Consider the following 20,153-nt stretch of genomic DNA (forward strand, 5'->3'; position numbering starts at 1 on the left):
CATACTAATTGCCAGACGGTTGAAGGATGAAAATGAAAATAACAAATAACACGCTTACATAAGTCAAGAGCGATTGCTTACATAACCAAAATCGTACCGTAAATATTGAGCCGTGTGCAGTCGCGTACTCATCAGACGCGATTCGCGTATAGAACCGATCAACCTACCACCCCATCCATCTATCAATGCATAACTTTTCCTATGACGGGGACTCCCAGGATGCTTCTCAGCTGCTCCAGAGCTCCCAGTTTCTCCAGGAACCCGATATGTCTGTTCTAGAAAGAATGAAGCGTCGTCTTGGACTCATCAATGACACACAAGTAATAGAACCAGAGGTTCAAACCGAGTTGAAGGAAACCCAGGTTGTAGCCAAGCCTATGCAGCTTGCACAGCTTCCAGCAGAGGATGCGGAAATCCAGTTTTTAGACGAATTGCTGGAAAAAGAGAATTCACAGAAACCAGAAATACAAGAGAATTCACCATTGACTGAAACGAAAGAAAACTCACCATTACCTGAAACGAACGAGAATGCAACAATACCTGAAACGCAAGAAATTTCCACGACACAGAAAGAACCCGAAACAGTCCCCAAACCAGACCTTTCTGCCCTTTTTCTCAGCGAAGAGTCAGACGAAGAAGACCGCCAGCAAAGAATAAACCAGCTAATAAAGCACAAGCAGCAAGAACGTGAGAAACAAGCCATTGCTGAGCAATTGGAAGCCGATGTGTCTCGCACAACATTGACGGACGACGAGAACGACCTTGAGGAAGAGGCTTTACGATCTGTTCCCAACCACCAATTAGAAGAAACGGAACAGTTTCTTAGTGTCCAAAAGAGAGAACGCAATATTGAGCCTCAATTCAACCGCAAAGTTGTCCATTCGAAGCAAAAACTTCTTTCTGCATTCGACGACGATATACTGGATAGCGACGTTGCTGCTGTGGCATCGCTGACTCCACCACAAAAATCGAGCCCATTGACATCTCCCGTTCAAAAGGATGAAGTTTCAGACGAAGAACCTAATGTATTGGACTTGATTGGCCAACCTATAGCACAGCAAGCAAAAAGCATAAAAAAGAAGAGTCCAATTGAGGTATACGCATCCAAGCTCAAGGAAGAAAACTCCAAAATTATCAACCTTGACTCAGATTCGGATTCGGAATCTCAGCATCAAATTCCCTCATTGCCCAAGCAGGACAAATTGTCGATCAAGCAGCGGTTTTCAAGAAAGAAATTGGGCAAAAAATCTCACATAGCATTGGCATTACCCACCCATTTGCGGTCTCTTTTATTAGCATTGAAGGAGAACCGAACGGGGCCCAAACGAGCACAGCTCTTGTCGAAGTTGAAGAGAGCCAATATAGATCAAATCCAGGCTCTCCGAGGTGAAAATGGCGGAAATGACATTTTTGAAGAGTTGCAAAAAGACGAAGAAGTCATGGGATCATTGCTCGAGCGGGAAATCGAACGGGCTCGCAATATCAGGAAGAAGGAAAAGATGAGAGAAAAGCAGAAGAGAGCAGATCTAGAGTACTTGGAAGCGATCCCAGAGTCCGATGGAGAAATACCCGATAGTGATTTAGGATATTCAGAAGCCAATGATTTCGAGGACAACGACTCCGATGCAATAGTGGTCGATAAAAGGAAAAGAGTGGTACTTCTGTCTGAAGATGAAGACTCGATACCTGAGAAGGACACCACTAAACTTGACTTTTCTGCAATAAGAGTGGATGACAGTTACATGTTTGGTGCATTGGGAGACGAGGAAAATGCTGGTGAACAGGATACCATTACAACCAGCTCACAGCGTCCGCCAGTCTCCTATACTTCTCCTAAGAGAACTCGAAGACACTCTGTTGCTGAGCAAGAGTTGTTCAAGAATTTAAGAGATACTACCCAAAAGATCATGCCCATTCAAAACCACGAATCACAGAACCACGAAGATGAAGCTTTTGGTCAGGTACCATCTTTCCAGGATCTTGAAACCCAAGCCGATCCTACACCTACTCAAGGAATCGCTACTCAGGTTGATGACGAAGAAGTGACACCAGCTACTCTCAATATAGCACGCAAGTTGATCAAAAAAAATGGTCCAACTGCGGATGAAGAGGGAGAAAAAGAAGAAGAAGAAGAAGAAGAAGAAGCAGAGGAAGACGACACAGATATCAAAGAACAAATCAAGATGTACGAGAGAAAGCTTCGCTTGAAAGAGTTACAGAGCCGCAAAAAACGTCATATCATGGCGCAAAGGGGCCTCAATAAGATTATTGAGGGCGAAGCCGAGGAGTCGGAAGATGAATGGCATGGGCTTGGTGGTATGGATGGTGAACTCTCGGATGTAGCGAACTCGGAAGACGAAAAAATGATTGACAACAGCTTCAACTTTGATCTCAATGATGCCGAGGTCAAGCGCAAGTTCATGGAGCAGTATCAAATAAAGGACCAAAAGGAGTTGGAAAAGTTACTTGACGATATCAAAAACCACAGGTTGACCAAGAGAGTACGTCCCAATGGGCTTGATATCGAGTTGAGCGACGAAGAAGATGAAATTTTGGCCGCGTATCGAAAGCAAAAGATGAATGAACAACGCCAAAGAGCCCTTCAAAATAAGCAGTCTCTGCACTTGTCAAAGACAGAAAGAGCAAAGGCGTTCTTTGAAAGTATGGAGGAAGATTCACAGAGAGTTATAAAGATCGACGATGACGATGACGAAGAAGAAATAAGCAACGACGATAAAGAAGATGAAGACGATATTGAAGCCGAGACAAACAAAAGACGCCGAGTGATTCGTATTGAAGAGTCGTTTGTGCAAAAACAGCTCTCTTTTTTGTCCTCAACTGGTACTGATGAGTATTTCGAGCAGCAGAGAATATCAAGATTACAACATGGTTTTGGCTCAGACGAAGAACATGAAGACTTGAATGAGCTCAAAAGGAGTATTAGTGAAATGAACAGAAGCAGAGTTGAACTTGTGGCTGAAGAACCTCCAAGGAAAGGTACCAGTGATACCGATGATGACGATATTATGCCTGCTTTCAAGCGACCATCTTTGGTTCAATCGTTCAGATCAAACCCTAATTCAGGATCCGAAGGAAGCTTTTCTGGGGTCACCATCAGCAAGCAATACAAGGCTGCAACCGGCGGAAAGGCTTCGATCTCTTCGATGTCGAGGTCAAGACGAGTCAAAAGTGTCAAGGAACAAAAGTTGGAACGTCGCTTGAACCATGCTACTCAAACTAAAACCAAGCTATTTTCTGGGTCGGGATTTGACTAAAATTGTATACTATTTAATACTGCTACTCAATGCTTCATTTAACGAATTACGACTAACCCGAGTCATAATCGGACGACGAATTGCAGCCGACTGTCCATGGCAGATCACTGCCGCATTATTGTCTATTTTAAGTTTGGAATGTGCCCCGTTGAAGGAAATGGGATGAAGAGGAAGTCGTTTTCGTTGTGCTTCACTAGTTATCATAACAGGAGCAGCAGCGGTTTTTTTTGGTTTCTCAACTGTTGTCGGTATATTTTCACGCTTAGAATCCACACTTGATTGACGAGGAGACGGAGCCATCAACGAGAAAAAACTGCTTGCGAGTGCTTTACTCACGCTGTTTCGTCGTGGGGGAGACGAAGTTACATGGGATAAAGTTGGCTGGAGCGGTGAACCCAAACCCAAGGCAAATGGCTGTTTCGTGGGCGTTTTGGAAATTGGCTGCAAATCGGCTTTTTGGATCATTTCAGCAAGAAGTTTACTGGAGGATTCACGGGCCGATTCCTGACAATAAATCGACTCAAATGTTGGGGTTACAACGTCGCTTTTCAAGCTGATTTTCTCAGCAGGATTGTGGAATTTTAGCTTGGCTTCGTGGAATATGCTGTCGTGAGAAGTTGATCGTTTAAGCTTGGGAGGTGACGCTTGCAAGTCGAGTCTTGATTTTCGCAAAAAATCGTTGAAATTGTCGAATTCCAAGGGTGGAGAAAGCGACAACATTGAGCTGGCAGATACTCTATCGGGTGAAGGATTTTGACCATTTATATGAAAAGCATCCAAATCTTTCTCAAGTTCAATGGTTACATTTATATCACTGGTTTCCCGGTCGTCCTCGAAAGTGGTGGGTAAAGTTGAAGCTGTTTGATCCTGAGTGTTCTGACGAGACATTGCATCCGATACTTGTGATGCTTTCGACACATAGCGTTCCGGAGACAATGACTCGAAGGAAGTATCAATCACAGGATTGAGGGTGTATATCTGCGAGAGACGGTACCTTGACTTTTTCTTGTATGGCTGCGATGTGCGACACTTGATGGGTTTGAGTTTAAGGTCGGCGATCGAGCTTTTATGAGGGAGGGGCAGATCCGTGGGCAAAGACAGATGGAGGGGCAGATTGAATGATTGATTGAATGATTGATGGTGTGATTGATGGTATGATTTCTGGGTGTATGGCAGGGATTCGGAGTGGGAGAGTCTGGACGGTCTGGGATACGGCAGTTCAAGAACATTTGTGTCAAAATTGTCAAAATTTGTGTCAAAACTTGTTGCATCATTTTCGGGATTCTTCAACATATAGTAGTACTCATTTTTCAAATTTTCCAACGACATCGAGCTGGTGTAGACATCGCTAGTACTTAAGCTGGCGTCCAAGAGAAAGAGCTTTTCGTCTAGGGTTCTAAACCCTGTCAAAAGCAGAAAACTGGCGGCTGCTTCCGAATGAAGATGAGCACAATGGTGTTCTTCTTGGGTCCATTTATCGTAAAGACGAGAAATTTTCTGGACTAATGCCACAGATTCGTGGCTCTTGTCCACTATGGAGCACGATTTTCTCTCCAACAGCTCCACAACCAGCATAAGCTGGTCTATTCTGGACATGGGATGTGGTGTTTAGAAAGAGCGAAAAGCGATGCAGGACAAATATTTACAACGGCGGTGCGGCTGTGTGCGGCTGCGACTACGGAAGGTTCATGTCTCGTATTCAGTATATAGTACGTCGATGGTTTAATCGGAGTCGACCCGAGGTTTCTTGTTGGAGCCCTCGTCTTCGTCGTGGGACCGTTTCTTGGATTTTTTGCTTTTTTTCAAAAGCTTATTCTCATGCAATTGCTCTTCTGGAGCCTCATAACCACGAAGCTTTTCCTTGTTTTTTTGTTCGCTGACCTCTTCTTGCTTGTCCCGCTTCTTCTGGAGGTCGTTCTGCTTCTTTTCTCTCTTTCCCAAGAAATACTCACCACTTTCAATCTGCAAATCCACCTTTCTAGGAGTTTGCGCTGGTGGGAATGGAGTGTAAACCTTCTTCTTATCTGGAGCAGCCTTCTTCTTGCGGGCCACATTACGTTTCTTGAACATGGGGAGAAAACGAGACCAGTCCTCGTTGGCCAATTCTGGTTTTTTGCTCAATTCTTGTTTGATCATAAGCTCTTTAATATGGTAGATTGGATGAACATTTTTCATACAGTCTTCAACCACTCTCCGTACTTCCTTGAGCCCCTTGTATGGACCCATGGCACTGACTGTGTTACCCTGGACCAATATGTAGCAGTTTGTCAAGAGTTCCAATGCCTTCAATGTGTTACCATTGGGACCCACAAGTCTCTGTCTACGCTTGACGAAACGGTCCTTGTTGGTGACAAAATTACCAATCTTGATCACATCACACGCAACATCATCCTGAAGCACTTTCACTGCTTGAGGGAACGGAACTGATCTCGCCAACAACTTTATCAAATCACGAGCCTTGATGATAATCGCAGGATCATACGTCTTTCGAGTTGTTTTCACCGTCATGGACCCTTCCACCAAGTCAAGCTGGCACGCTATGTTGTGTTTGTCCAACGCCTTAGTGACTTCGCTCCAAATAGTCCGAAGATACTGTTCACGATACTTTGGAAACAACGTCATAAACGACGACTCCTCGGCAAAAGGAAGTCCCGAAGCATTGTCTTCCGGCTTGAATTCGTCCACATGCCATTTATCTATGTCTGGGGTGTCCCAGGGCTTGTCTCTATTGTGAGTCGAAGGCATGAAAGGCAACTAAGAAAAGCAGGAATGAAGAACCAATGCGAAATTAATTTTCATTTTCATTTCTGTTGTAATATGCACACTATTTTTGCGATGAGACCGATGAGCATCTCCAGTTTTTATCGCGAAATTTAGGCAATGACAAAATCCAAAATAGCAAAGAAGCCTAGTAAACATGTGCGCAAGCGCAATATAGCCCGAACGAGACAGGCGGTGGAAAAACTCGATGCAAGTTTGGAAAATGTTCTGGTGTTGATGCAGGTCCATCAGCCGCAAAAGACCAATAGTGTGTTGGACTCGAAGCAAATGAAAAAAGCATTGAGAGATGATGAGGAGAAAAAAGACAGAAAAAAGCGAGCCGATGACGAGTTGGCGAGCCAATTGGAAATGATCACGGGAATGGATCTTGGAAAGGGGAAATGAAAGGAGTTAGAAGTGGATCTCTTAACTACAAAACAGTAGTCACCAGTACTCATACCAGTTGACAATTACCAACCAATTTCCACTAATATCCTTTGCTTGACTGAATTACCAAGAAACACTGACACAACTATGGGAAAATGCGAACATCCTAAAACATTTTTGGCTCTTCTCATCACTGCTAAACCTAGCAAACCACGAATAACGACACATCAATAGGTCTACATAGCTATATAATACTATACTATCATACCATATATCATACTGTATGTCTGATACCATATATCATACTGTATGTCTGATACCATATATCATACTGTATGTCTGATACCTTATATCTGATATCGTATATCTGTTTCCGTATCTTCCGTATTTCTGATACCGTTCTGTCTCACTATCGTCTCTCCCGCATCCAACACCGGCGCGATTCGCAACATTGTTCTTCGCACACCGACGCGTCCCACGCGCTCCCTCAGCCTGAAATGCTGATTTACACGACTGTCTAACCGTGTCGATTTTTTATTTCAGCATCGAAGCCTCATCTTTTCACACTCGTTTCGAAAGCACCATTTCTTCCTGGCAGTCATAACAAACCAGATTAAGACCATACAATCCATTTGACTCAGCAAACAAATTCACAAACAATTCACATTCAGCAAATTTTGGGCCACGCAAACAACTAGTAAAGCTCACAAATTATAATCAATTAACTTATAAACTCACAAGTACAACTCACAATGCACTCGAGACAGCCCTCTATTGCTTCGTCGATGGCCCACAATCATCCTGCCCAAGTGGGGCCGTGGAAACTAGGAAAAACTTTGGGCAGAGGCGCCACAGGAAGGGTGCTTTTGGCCACTCATCAGAGCACGGGTCAAAAAGCCGCCGTGAAAGTGGTGTCGAAATCCGAATTGCAAGACGACGATGCCCCTGCAAAGCTGTCAGATGACGCTGGACTTCCGTACGGAATTGAGCGAGAAATTATCATTATGAAACTTCTCACCCATCCTAATGTATTGAGACTCTACGACGTGTGGGAAACCTCCAAAGCTCTTTATTTGGTGCTTGAATACGTGGAGGGAGGTGAACTCTTTGACCTTCTTGTGGAACGAGGACCGCTTCAAGAGCAGGAGGCAATCAAGTACTTTCGTCAAATCATCTTGGGAACAGCATACTGCCACGCATTGGGCATTTGTCATCGTGACTTGAAGCCGGAAAACTTGCTTTTGGATGGTAATCTTAACGTAAAGTTGGCTGATTTTGGTATGGCTGCCCTTGAAAGTAACGACAAGTTGCTCGAAACGTCTTGTGGTTCGCCGCATTATGCTGCTCCAGAAATCGTGTCGGGCTTAAAGTACCACGGGTCTGGTTCCGATATCTGGTCTTGTGGTGTCATATTATTTGCATTGTTAACGGGAAGATTACCGTTTGATGACGAAAATATCCGCAACTTGTTGTTGAAGGTACAGGCCGGTAGCTTCGAAATGCCATACGAAATCAGCGTCGAGGCTCAGGACTTAATTGCAAAAATGTTGACGGTAGACCCAGAAAAGAGAATCAAAACCGGAAACATCTTATCGCATCCTCTCTTAACAAAGTACCCAATTCCCAGCGAAGATTTGATCAGTGTCAAATCTTTGCCCCACCCAGAAACAGCCTACAAATCATTGGGATCGGTAGCCAACATCGATAAGCAAATTCTCCAAAACTTGTCCATTTTGTGGCATGATAGACCAAAAGAGCAAATCATTCGTAGTCTTCTCACTGAAGGCTCTAATCCTGAAAAGACATTCTATGCTTTGCTCATGAGGTACTCACACAATCAACAGGAGGCTTCGTTCATGTCTCCAAGAATGAATAGAAGAAGTATTCATCGCTCAAACTCCATCAAAGGTACTCCCAGAAAAAAGAGAGCTAGTCAGGTTAGTGCTTCGACATCTCGTAACAGGCCGGTACTGTTCCAATATAAGAATGGTGTTCGCGGTTCAAGGTTATCGGCCGCTTCCAGTGTCAACAATTCTCCAAGAAAAGCGTCTCCAAGAAAATTGTCTCCAAGAAAATCTCCAATTAGGTCTCCAAGAAAGTGTCGTCCTCAACAAGACAATAACACTCCTCCCCCCGCTATTCCCAGAAACATTTACGATGAGATCGTCACCGCTCAACGTGATGGGTCAATGGCTTCAATGCCACCTTCTCTTCCATCGAAGGATAGTATTCATAGAAACAGCCAGGGCTCTAAAAATCCTGTTGTTGACGAGTACGGTGCCGATCATTTAATGGCTTCAGCCAGTGTCGATTCGCCTACAAAGTCGAAAAGACTATCTGGAATTCCCAAGAGCAATTCGAAAAATAGGTTGTCGAGGCGAAAATCGCTTAGAGCTTCCATATCCAATGGGTTAAAGCGTAACTCAATAACCATGAAGCTTCTTTCGACCTACACAAAGCTTTCTGCCGAGACAGAATGGGAATATATGGACAAGCAAACGAAGAGAACGTCCGCCACTTTCGCAAGTCTTTGTGACAAGATCTTCAACCAAGAGACTTATGACGAGGACGATGAAAACTTGATTGACGAAGAAGAACGCCAGGCAAGAGAGTACGAACGGTTGATGGAAATCGAACGTAAAAAGCATGAGGCTGAAATCAAGGCCAGGAAAGAACTTGACAAACAGAGGAGACGACTGAAGCGAAAGTCGTTGATGTCTTCCAAAAAGCTTGCCATCTTAATCAAAGACGACAGCAATAACAGTGAACAAGACATTACTTCGGAACCATTATCTCAACCCAAGAGAGGAACTTTGAGGTCCATCTCCGAGGGCGGCGCTGTAACTAAATCTGATGATTTGACTGCTGAGGAACTTGAAAAGATCAAGAAGAGATCAGTCACCCAGCCAACCCCACGAGCACGAAAAAATCCAGTATTAACCAGGCGTCCCGTTTCGAGATTGGATCCTTTGTGGATAGCACATGAAAATGACGAGTTGAACCGAGCACAAGAAGCTTTGGAAGCAGAATACCGCGATGCTGACTTGAAGACGAAAAAGAAAATTAATAGAGAGTCTATGGTTTCAGTTATGGACGGTTATGGAAATGGAACTGAAAGGCGTCCAAGTCGTAACAGCTACTACGCAAGAGAAGAAGACTATGAATTACCCGAGCATCAATTGGAGGCGACAGATTTAAGTCAAGAGTATCTTTCTGAAATTAGAAAATCGAGACTACTCAATTCAAAGCTTAATATTAACGGGATGCTCGAAGAAAAACCGCTGAAGGATAAGCGCAAGAGTACTCAAGAGGCAAAGTCATTGATTGCCGATGTCAAGATTCCAAACGTAACAAGAAAGTCTCGCAACTTCACCGAATCTAATAAGCGGCTCTCAGTAATGACCATCAGATCTACGAGGGAGTCATACCACGATTTGAAGAATGTTCTTGAAGGAGGTGACGAAGAAGCCAGCAAGATGCCACACATGAGGACAAGTTTTGCCGATCGGTTGAACCGTGCTGGACTTCCTGAAACCGGTGAAGAAGAGGAAGAGCCTTTAGATGAGGGCTCGATAATGGATTTCGATGAACACCTTGCCAACAAGCGTTCTTCGTACTATGCTGGAGACTTGAATTCCAAACGATACTCCAAGTATTCTTCTGGAAAACCTTCCTCTGATCGTCCCAATTCCCAATTACCCACGTTACCAAACCCAACGGTTCGGGGCGATGATTATGACGATACATTTGTTACTAAGAATGATGAAGTTCGAGTGAAGCGCAAATCTGCGTATAGTGGAGATGACTTGGACGGTGAAGCTGGAGGGGATAATCCCGACGAGGATGTTGAGTTGTTTGATCATATCAAGTTACCAACCGAGAAGGACAACAAAGAGCCCAAGAGAGTAAGCAAAGAGTCAAGGACAAAGTCGATGAGACCTAGTGCTTCAACTATGCTTATTCCAGATTTTGACGGTGCTCCCCAAAAGCCCCAACCCTACGCCAAGGTTCGTCAGCCCAAGCCTGAACCTCCAACCGAACCCAAGAAGCCATTGGTAGACACAACCAACAAACCTGATCCTGCTCCTGGTAAGAGAAGCCGGTCTATTTTCCGCAAGTTGTCGTGGGGATCAAAGAAGACATTGGAAGAACCTCCAAAAACTAGTCATTTACCTTCACCTGCTGACTCTAGAGAAGCATCAATGGATGAGAAGCCCAAGAGCAATGGATTTTTCAGGTGGTTATCGAGCAGTCATCAAGAAGACAATGTACCTATGCAGAACAAGCGTTTCAATACTGTTTTGCCCAAGCAGGAAATGTCTGGTGCACTTTTTGCGCTTTTGCAATCTTGGTCTAACTTTGGATTGAAGGATTTGAGAAATGACACTGTTGGGTACTATATCACGGGAGCGATTTCCAAGAACAATTCGTTTGACATGAAGAGTTGCAAGTTCCGCATCAAGATAAGTCCTCGAGAGTACAACCAAAAATCGACCATTGTGTGTGCGTATGTGAAGGGCTCCAAGACCACGGCCAATACATTGTTCAAGGAGATCGAAAAGGTGTTGGTGAAGGAGGGAGTGATGGATAAGTAGAGACGATAAGAGAGTAGATGTATAGGAGTCAATATTACTAGCTACAGTATTTCACTAACTACTTCACTTTTTCTCTTCGCTAGCTTATTTCCTCCACTTTCAAGTTCTCCGAGTTGACGACTACTACAAGTGGTTGGCGCTCTTCATTTGCAACTGGAGCTTCGACCACAGGATTGGTGGCAGTGGGACCCACAGTATTGGTGATTTCGCCGTAGCCCCATTGAGTCAAGATCGACACAAAAGCCGTGGAAAACACCACTTCGCGATCAATGGCAGTTTCGTCCACGAGGATTTCAAAGTCGAGTTTGAACTGGCGCATCAAGCGGACTTTGGAGATCTGGGTTCGTACTTCTTCGGTGCGTTGGTTGGGGTTGAGCACTTTTTCAAGAAATTTTGACGAACGAGACCACGAATACCTCACACCGTCATCGACGTAAAAAGACTGGAAACATCCTCCAAGCCCGTATTCCGACGTCAAATCACGATGAGTCATTCCTGGTTTGTTATGGAAGTCGACCGCTCTTGCGAGGAACCCAGTATTAATGGTTGCAACTTCGCGACGTTGAGGGTAGGTGAACAAACTCCAAACTGGATTATAGCCCGAAATTCGTTCAATAGAATACACCCGATTGCCCTGAGCGTCAAAGATGTTGATCACCCGCAGCTGATCTTTCCGGTCAGCTCTCAAGTAGTAGCGAGACGACAGCGACGACAAAGGGACGGTAGTACCAGAGTAGATTCTCATTTCAAGTACTCGTTTTAAGCCCACCAAATCCAAGGTAAAGTTTCCAGCAGTGAGTGCACAAGTTAAGCTGTGAACGGCAACAGCCTGTAAGTAGCTTGACATGAGAAGAAGAAGAGAGTTGTTTGTGTAATTAGTTTGTGTTTTGTAAATTTGCGTCTGTGTTTCTTTCGCAATTTGCAGCCGCGCCGTTTTCTGTCAAAGTTGCAGCGTGCATTACAATAGCCTTAATATGCATTAAATTAAATGATACCCCATACATCCTCGCAGCCGTGGCAGAACTTGGAACATGCCACCGACGCCGACAACGGATAGTTGGAAAGTCCGATTTTTTCATCAACGTACTCATCAGCAAAGTTATCCTTACCTCGGGCCATCGCACCGACGAACACACAAATACTCTCATCGTCGTCCAATTTTTTTATATAAGTCTGTACGTTTTGGATCTCGGCGTCATAGGAAAGCGTTATCTTTCTGCATTTGGTGGGCAAGTGGTCGGTTATAGGATTTTTGATCACCTTTAAGAGCTTCTCTTCAGAGTTGACCGAGCGAATACTCAACTTGTGAAGCAACTGCACCATCAACCCGGAGAACCGTTTAAAAGTTCTGGGTATTCTGACACTGGGGTTCACCTCCACTAACACCCCGCGGGCGGTTTGGATGTAAACTTGGAGTTTTCCAGCTTTATTAATGGGAGAATCCAACAACGTCAAAAGGCATTGATGGGTGATATCGGGCCGCGCTTCCGCTATGTCACGACCCATCTTCCGGAGCAACCCCTGGTGATCGTCACAGTTCAACAACGCATATTTATCTCCACCAGGTCCATTGGTGCTGACCTTGTGGGTCTCTAAACATGCCTGACTCAACACCACAATGAGTCTTTTTGTGGTCTTGTCTTTGGAACTGAGCACCGCAGGCTGCTCTGGAACGAGAGAAGCGGGAGGCGCCGAAGGAACTGCACTGTCCTTTTCTGGTTGTGCCATAATGAGTGTCTTGTGGGCTTGAAAAATTTATCGACAGAAATGGGCTTATATGCCGGATAGTTGATAAGCGATGCGACTCGATCTCACAACTGGTTCACACCTCCATTGGTTGCAATGACGTCAGATGACGATTTCGACGACGATGACGACGACATTTTGAAGGCGTTGGTGGCGGCTGAGACACAGAACGCGTCGGCTTTACAAAAAAAGTTAAACTCGCTTCCTCACACAGATAATAGTGTCGGCGATGGTGGCTCGTCGCTTCAAAATCGTCTTTATAAAGCCGAAGGAGAGGTGTCGATTCTCCGGGCGCAGCTCGAGCAGCTCCAGAACTCGTCACGAGACGAATTAGCCAAGCTCCGCGAGACTTTGGCTCTTGAAAAGCACAATAAGGACGGCCAGGTGGAACTGCTTCGCGCTGCCGTGCAACTGTTGGAAGACGAAAGAAAGTTTTTAAATAACGAATTGAGGGCTACGTCGGTCGCTTTGAAGCGACGAAAGGTGGGTGAGTCTCAGACGGCAAATATAACTTTTTCAGGTACAATGGGTGCAACTACACTTGCGACACCTTCTACTCAGCTGAAAAGTCCAGCAATTTCGAAACAAAAAAACTCCTCAAATTCAGGTCAGTACCGTGTCCCTGAATCTGATACTCGGCCATTGGTGCCGCAAAAAGTCATCAAAATCGACAACGACGCTTCGCTTCTCGAAGACCATTTATGGAACCACTGCATTAACGGAACCAAAAGAACCACCGTTTCATACTTGAGCAAGATTTATCTCGACCGAGATGTGCGTATTCGAGATTTCGTGCTACACAAAAAACAGCCAATTTCAACGGCGGTGACTGAATTTCTTATGGTCAAAAAAGCGTTGCGTCTTGATTCTCTCATCCACGAGTTTTCCCTCACCATGTGTGAACTAGTGGAGGATATAATTGCTCACCAAATTCTCACCAGCGTTCCATTCTTGCTTAGTCTCGTTTATGCTTCGCTCATATTTCGATCTTCGGCACTCAATAAGGAAACCATTCAATTGCTTGTTCCTAAAATTTGTCTGATAGCCGTCGATTTTGCATTTCTTCTTGACTCCAGCCAGGACCAAGACGATATAATAAACTACCATAATGTACCATTACAAGTGATGGTGCTTCAAAAATTTTCATTGATATGCTGCTTCGATATATTGGAGAGAATTCTCTATGTGGCTACAGTCTTTGATACTGAATTTTCTAGTGGCTTGTGGCAGGAACCACAAATGGTACAATTGTTCAAATTTTGTCTTCCAGAAAATAGTGAGAGGTTCATGAATACTACCCAAAGTAACCTCGTCTATAGTGTGGTTGAGATGTTGATTTCGTCGATTACAGAGCTGGGCTTTGCATTTGATAACCAACCGGTGAAAAATGATGCCATAGTGAGCTCTCTTTTAAAGGTGTTTTTGATTGATATTCCTATCAAAGAAGACTTCAAATTTTATGGACTCAATCGAGTTCTAGGCAATAATAGTGACTTGTCAAAAGTCGAGGCAACTGTTCCGGAGCTGGAAACACTTTTACAAGAGTCCATGGTACTTATTCCTTGTCCAATTCCACAAACCATGCAACAAGAACTGGCAGTGACGGTGGAAACCAACCACGAATTGCACCTTCTTTACTTGAGATTACGAGTTGCAACAATGATAGAAGGCCACATAGTGACCAAGGGAAGCACCCAGCTATTCCAGGACAAGGAATACTTGAAATCCATCGTACGGTACATTGGCTTGGAACAAGGTCTCATCATGAACTCACCAAGAGCACCTACAGTTCACATTCGAGTTCGAATCATTTCCACCTTGGTACGGGTCCTACATCACATAGCAACAGAAGCCAAGACTATCACAAATGTCGTTTATCCAGAAACCATGTATGAAGTGTTCGTGATACTTCTGCGAATCGCATTTGGTAGCGACTCATTATCTGTGGATGCCTATCAACTTTCAAGCCATGCCAGGCAGATGAATTACACAGGAACTATATACAATTACTGGTGCGAGCAGAGAGCCCGACAATTGGGCCATAGCGATGGTGTTGAAGAAATGGCTGATGTTGAAAGCGAATTTGCGAACGGTCTTGAATTTCCCTACGAGCCCGAAATCATCGAATTGGCTCGTGAGATCTTGGAACCATGTGTAACCCACGAGGAGGCCGACAACTTGTACTTTAACATGAACTACGAAGAGCCACGCTTTGACGAAATGGACTTGGTAATGTAATATAGTTTTATCTACACCGTTTATGTTACAATGTATTGACTAGTCGTATTAATTTACTCGGTCTGAGGCTTGGCAACACCGGATTGGAATCCGTTCTTGAATCTTCTGGAAACGTGCTTCAAGTAAGCCATACGTCCAGAACCAGTAGTTCTTCTTCTCTTAGCCTTTTGGCCCCAGTTGTACGATCTCATCTTGGCAGCTGGGTATCCACAAGAAGCACAGGTCTTCTTTTGAATGTGGAAGGAACGCTTACCGCATCTGTTACACAAAGTGTGGGACTTGTTGTGACGTTTACCTAAAGATGGAGTACCCTCTAAATGTTAGTAACTGAACTAGAACTCTACTTTCTGGGCTGAAAACAAAGCATTGGTTTGTCTTTGGCTAGGGGAGTTGGAAAGTGTCATTTTTGTTGCGTGGTTGAAGTATACATACTACCCATGGTTGATGTCTATGTTTCTATGGTAGAAAATTTTCACAAAAGTTTCACCGTGCGGGAGAAGCAGTGTGCAGGAGACACTATACAGGAAGAATAAATCACGCTAGGGCGGAGCCCTAGACGGAGGCCCTACCACCAAATTGCTTCTCACTTTACGTGCAGTACAGATCTCTCGGACTGCCTGCAGTACTCTGTCTGCAGTTTGTACCGCGTGTTTCGCGTCGCGTAACAAACAAACACCTTAGGCACCATTTCCTAACTTTTGTTTCAAACTTTTCCAAAAAATGTCCCAATTTCCACCATCGTCGCCGTTGGTTGACTCTCGTCGTGAATTGGATCATCCTTTTGCTCCTAAACGACTTTTCAAAGAATCTGAACCAATTTATCCAACTCCCCATCCTTCATCTACCACCGGAACTTCGTCTCCTACTAGGTCTAGGTCGGTTGAGCCTAAGAATCTTATTGTAAAGAACAAGGATTTCAATGTAATTGACCCCCAAGAAGCTGTTCTTCGTGTACCGTTGATTTCTGGTGCCAGTCATTTGACCATCGGACGCTCAAAACAGTCGAGTGATTTCCAATTGGACTCCAAAAACAGAACCATATCTCGTACCCACATCAAGGCGTCGTATAGCGAGCAGCAGATTGTGCTACAGTGTCTTGGGTTCAATGGGTTTGCCATGAGAATCCCGCGCCCGTGTTTGGTGTTTGCAACTAATCGCAAAAACGATTACATTTTATTGGAAAATAAGGGGAAAGTACTTGACGCTGATCGCTTAGAACCAGCCACGAGGAAATCAGTGGTGTTGGACGCTAACCATACGGAATTTGTTGTGAATCGCGATGAAACTGTGACGTTGCCTAGATTGGCCAATATCTTAATTGAGATCCGAGGCTCACTCGTATTGTTGAATCCAGAAGATGAAAACGAAACTGACGAAGAAACGCCTGTTCTTGTTCAGCAGCAGCACCAGAACCAGTCAGCGGTTGCTGAAAGCACTCCCGTTGGAACCCCATTGAAACCAGTTCCAACCACGCCAGCCAAATCTGGTTTCAAAATCACCTCGGAAGAATCCACTCCTCTTCCTGCCAAGTCTCGCGCACTGACCCCATTGGGTGATATCACAAACTTGCACAAATCTTCCACTTCTACTCCTAAAACACCTAATCCCAACAAAAAGCGCCGGGCTCGTTCCGAAGAACCCCAGGCCAAAAAGAAAAAGAAGACCACCCCATCCACGATCCAGGATGTGGATATCGATGAAAACAGTATCAAGTCTCTCAAGAATCGGGCGGAAATTGAAAACGTTCTTACCAATCATCTTGCATTCTCTAGATTGTCTTCTACCCCAGCTTCGTTTCTCCTTTCAATCAGTGTATTGACAGGAAACTTGGAGTTGATTCAGTTGAGAACTATTCTCCATCATGTTAAATGTATTGGTGTGATCCACCGAGAGGGGAAAGATGCAGCTGGTAAACCTTTGGAAGAGGAATACTACTATATGCCCGAGAACGATGATGATAAGGAACGTCCTACATTGGTGCAAACAATTAGAGGCCACGGTGGATTACGTGCATGTCGCAGAACTCACAAGCAGTATTTCTGGAAAAAACCAGCACCTATCAAGAAATAGGTCTATCATTCAAGGTGCTATAAACGCTCAGACTCGTGTTAAAGCTTGAAAGGGGAAAGATATATTCTTCCTTTTCTGTCTTGGTCAATAGTTTGGGGCTGCCTATGGTTCTTTTCTTTGGAAAAAACATGAAGATAATACCCATCACGATGAAAATGACCCAAATACCGACAAAACCTAATGCCACATAAAGTTCAATGAATAGCATGTGTTCAAGCAGGTTTGTGGCTTTTACCATCTGTGTTTCTAGTTGCTTGCCATAACGAAGAGGAGCAGCTTCCGTGACGTCTTTGAACAAATCGACTGGTAGTTGTGGTAAATCGATAACCAAGTGTTCATTGAGCCAGGTTATACCTTTTGTCACAGCCACTATTTTGCGTCCAATTACACAGTACACAACAACTTCAAATGGTTTTGATAGTGCCGTGTTGCCAGTAACAGTGTGTATCGTCAGGTTAATTTGGTGAAGAATATCGGTTAGTGTATCGTTGACGTTTGTGGATGCCTTCATATACCAACCCAAAAGATTTTGATTGAGAGCTTTGGATTGTGCTTCGATATAATTGTTGGTTTGGGCTGTATACTGAGAAAGAGACGCTTGAAGCTGCTTGGTTTGTTCTGGAGATGAAACGGTATCAATGAGGTTTTTGAGCTTGTTTTTCACACTGAGTAAAAGGCGGTATTGGAGAGTAAACGATATTACCCCAACGAGTCCTATGATAATCACCACCATCGCATACTTGGAAGTTAGGTAGTTGCAGATCCAATAGTACCTTGGGTTGACTTTAAGTTTAGCCATATAGTAAATTGTACGATTTTGGTAAGTTTCCAACGCATTACCTATTGCCAAAGGCAGTGATTTTTCACGCACAGAAATCACGAAGATGTCTCTTTTTACAAAATTTCTCCTTTCCACGAAAACCAAGGCAATCATAGCAATTACAGAAAGCGAAGCCAACACTATAATCATAATCAGTGCTATTTTTGCTGCGTCGTTTTTGAAATCGACAATTGAATTTTTCACCTCGGTGAGATCGAAAGTGACGTTTTTTGCAGCCGATGGACCATAGTTTGCAACTACCATTTTCGATGAGTCAATGGGTCCAAATAGGTCCAGACCGCTAACGTTTTTATCAAAATGGGTTAGTGGAGCCGTGAGGAGATTTATAGTGGAATTTTTCAAATTATCAAATTCATCTAAGTTGAGTCGAAACGAATCCAATTCATTGGTGACAGAGCCAGGGATTTGCAAGTTACGCAATTTACCCAAAGATAAGTTGATTGAGGTTACCGAAGGTTTCTTACCGTTTGTGAACAAACTCAGAACGGTATTGATGCTATTTTCAATAAACGACGATATGCTTTCAAGACCAGATTCCACCTCAGAAGTCACCGATACAATAGTGGTATTCAAGCACTTTAAAGTAGCCTGAGCCGAATCTAGGGCAAAGTTGACGGAAGCCTGGGCTGCTGCATCCAATAAACAAGTGAAAGTGCCCAAAAAAATTTCCATATAAAAGCCAATTAGTGCTCTTATCACTGATACCAAAAGCAATAGACTGAGTTTAAAGTTTGATTTTAATTGTTGCAACTGTTCTGCTATTAATTTATTGGTCAATTGGGTCAATTGAGCAGGAAAATTGGTAGCGGTGGATGCAAATTGATCTAGTGATACATTTATAGTATCGACAAGGTCCATGAGATGGTCCAAGGTCAGGCGAAGAATGAGCAGAAAAGTGTACACTTTAACTGCCAACAAAACGAATGCAATAGTGTATTTGTTGCACCATACCTGGGAGCATACCTGGGACAAGGTTAGATAGTAACGGGGAGCCATGGAAATGAAAAGGAAAAAATGGTATTTAAGGAAAAAGTGAAACATGGTGAAACAAAGTGGAAACAATCACGAGAACAAAAGGAAAATAACGAGAAGAACACAGAAAGAAGAGGGAGGGAGAAGAAGGAGAGTAGACAATATAGGGTGAGAAAGCAGAACTGGACAAAAGTACCATAGTCTTTGTTGATGGACAATTTGCAACCGTACGGAACTGGATATATATGCAGGAAGAGCATTTTCGAAATCATAACCAAGAGATTGAATGTGAAGTCATAATGATACAATGATTCAGAATGATCAGATTGGTTTATATGACTCGACATGATCTACAAAGGTCAGTTTTTCTTTTTTTTTCGTTTCCTTTCTCTGGTGGTTCGCACCGATGTCGTGGGTGTACCGGTGCTCGACTTAGGGATGGCAATTTGTCTTCTCACAACAACATCATGTCAGACTCGGAACAGCCCAAGGAAGAAAAGCCCGACAACACCCACATAAACCTCAAGGTGTCTGATGGCTCGGCAGAGATTTTCTTCAAAATCAAGAGAACAACTCCTATGAGAAGGTTAATGGAAGCGTTTTGTAAAAGACAAGGAAAGAGTATGGATACCATTAGATTTTTAATTGATGGAGCTCGAGTCGGACCAGATAACACTCCGGACCTGTTGGAGTTGGAAGATGGAGATGTTATCGAGGCCCATCGTGAGCAAGTTGGAGGAAATATATAGGAATGCAGAGATTGATGAGAGGTGTAGACAACGATAACAGAAGAAACTGAAGAGAACCATAACCAAGAGATAGCAAGAGACGAGAAGCAAGAAAAAAGAAGCAAGAACAGAAAGCAAGAACAACACAATAAAACAATAGAAGAGATAATTGCTCTTACGTATTTGTCGGTCGGTCGGTCGGCAATGACATAACCGCTTACACCGGGCAGTGCGGGTGGCCAATATGCCGCGGGTGTTTAGGTGCGCAGTTTAAAAGCACGCTCAAATCGCCATTCTTCCTTCATAACTTCCAAGGTTAATCAGAATGTGCAGAGCTGAAATTTGTTCCATTTGTCGTATGTATACACCGTTTTGTTTTGTGTAACTCCACTAACTCAGATAACAAGTCATGGATTGGATGTGGTAATCACATCAGTTCCGTTATGGACGTCACCCCTAAGGATAAGTGGTGTACATGTGAGCCCGCTGATGATTCGAGTGACCCCAATTACCCACCCAAGGCGGGAACGGGATTTGCGAG

The 20,153-nt window shown here is 43.9% G+C and overlaps 10 protein-coding genes across 10 annotated transcripts; 4 read left to right on the forward strand and 6 right to left on the reverse strand. All coding sequences in view use genetic code 12, as the record gives it.

The window, feature by feature from the left end:
- Window positions 1-185: 185 nt before the first annotated feature.
- GIN1 (chromatin-modulating protein) lies at window positions 186-3,275 on the forward strand (the record flags this gene model as incomplete). The annotated part of the gene is made up of 1 exon (XM_001483871.1): window positions 186-3,275. The coding sequence occupies one exon, from the start codon at window positions 186-188 to the stop codon at window positions 3,273-3,275; it is 3,090 nt and encodes a 1,029-aa protein (XP_001483921.2).
- A 9-nt stretch (window positions 3,276-3,284) lies between these two features.
- On the reverse strand, window positions 3,285-4,871 carry PGUG_03303 (uncharacterized protein; the record flags this gene model as incomplete). The annotated part of the gene is made up of 1 exon (XM_001483872.1): window positions 3,285-4,871. The coding sequence occupies one exon, from the start codon at window positions 4,869-4,871 to the stop codon at window positions 3,285-3,287; it is 1,587 nt and encodes a 528-aa protein (XP_001483922.2).
- Window positions 4,872-4,997: 126 nt separating this feature from the next.
- Window positions 4,998-6,020, reverse strand: KRR1 (ribosome biosynthesis protein; the record flags this gene model as incomplete). Its single annotated transcript, XM_001483873.1, has 1 exon — window positions 4,998-6,020. The coding sequence occupies one exon, from the start codon at window positions 6,018-6,020 to the stop codon at window positions 4,998-5,000; it is 1,023 nt and encodes a 340-aa protein (XP_001483923.1).
- A 1,154-nt stretch (window positions 6,021-7,174) lies between these two features.
- Window positions 7,175-11,017, forward strand: GIN4 (protein kinase; the record flags this gene model as incomplete). Its single annotated transcript, XM_001483874.1, has 1 exon — window positions 7,175-11,017. One exon carries the CDS (start codon window positions 7,175-7,177, stop codon window positions 11,015-11,017), a length of 3,843 nt encoding a protein of 1,280 aa, XP_001483924.2.
- A 79-nt stretch (window positions 11,018-11,096) lies between these two features.
- PGUG_03306 (uncharacterized protein) lies at window positions 11,097-11,864 on the reverse strand (the record flags this gene model as incomplete). The annotated part of the gene is made up of 1 exon (XM_001483875.1): window positions 11,097-11,864. One exon carries the CDS (start codon window positions 11,862-11,864, stop codon window positions 11,097-11,099), a length of 768 nt encoding a protein of 255 aa, XP_001483925.2.
- A 137-nt stretch (window positions 11,865-12,001) lies between these two features.
- Window positions 12,002-12,745, reverse strand: NEP1 (18S rRNA pseudouridine methyltransferase; the record flags this gene model as incomplete). The annotated part of the gene is made up of 1 exon (XM_001483876.1): window positions 12,002-12,745. The coding sequence occupies one exon, from the start codon at window positions 12,743-12,745 to the stop codon at window positions 12,002-12,004; it is 744 nt and encodes a 247-aa protein (XP_001483926.1).
- Window positions 12,746-12,859: 114 nt separating this feature from the next.
- PGUG_03308 (uncharacterized protein) lies at window positions 12,860-15,001 on the forward strand (the record flags this gene model as incomplete). Its single annotated transcript, XM_001483877.1, has 1 exon — window positions 12,860-15,001. One exon carries the CDS (start codon window positions 12,860-12,862, stop codon window positions 14,999-15,001), a length of 2,142 nt encoding a protein of 713 aa, XP_001483927.2.
- Window positions 15,002-15,054: 53 nt separating this feature from the next.
- On the reverse strand, window positions 15,055-15,689 carry RPL37B (60S ribosomal protein eL37; the record flags this gene model as incomplete). The annotated part of the gene is made up of 2 exons (XM_001483878.1): window positions 15,055-15,314; window positions 15,653-15,689. 2 exons carry the CDS (start codon window positions 15,687-15,689, stop codon window positions 15,055-15,057), a joined length of 297 nt encoding a protein of 98 aa, XP_001483928.1.
- Window positions 15,690-15,721: 32 nt separating this feature from the next.
- On the forward strand, window positions 15,722-17,071 carry TOS4 (Tos4p; the record flags this gene model as incomplete). The annotated part of the gene is made up of 1 exon (XM_001483879.1): window positions 15,722-17,071. The coding sequence occupies one exon, from the start codon at window positions 15,722-15,724 to the stop codon at window positions 17,069-17,071; it is 1,350 nt and encodes a 449-aa protein (XP_001483929.2).
- Window positions 17,061-18,953, reverse strand: PRM1 (pheromone-regulated protein; the record flags this gene model as incomplete). The annotated part of the gene is made up of 1 exon (XM_001483880.1): window positions 17,061-18,953. The coding sequence occupies one exon, from the start codon at window positions 18,951-18,953 to the stop codon at window positions 17,061-17,063; it is 1,893 nt and encodes a 630-aa protein (XP_001483930.2).
- Between the last annotated feature and the right edge of the window lie 1,200 nt (window positions 18,954-20,153).

Source organism: Meyerozyma guilliermondii, genomic scaffold, assembly GCF_000149425.1.
Source record: "Meyerozyma guilliermondii ATCC 6260 scaffold_4 genomic scaffold, whole genome shotgun sequence".
Taxonomy (NCBI): domain Eukaryota; kingdom Fungi; phylum Ascomycota; class Pichiomycetes; order Serinales; family Debaryomycetaceae; genus Meyerozyma; species Meyerozyma guilliermondii.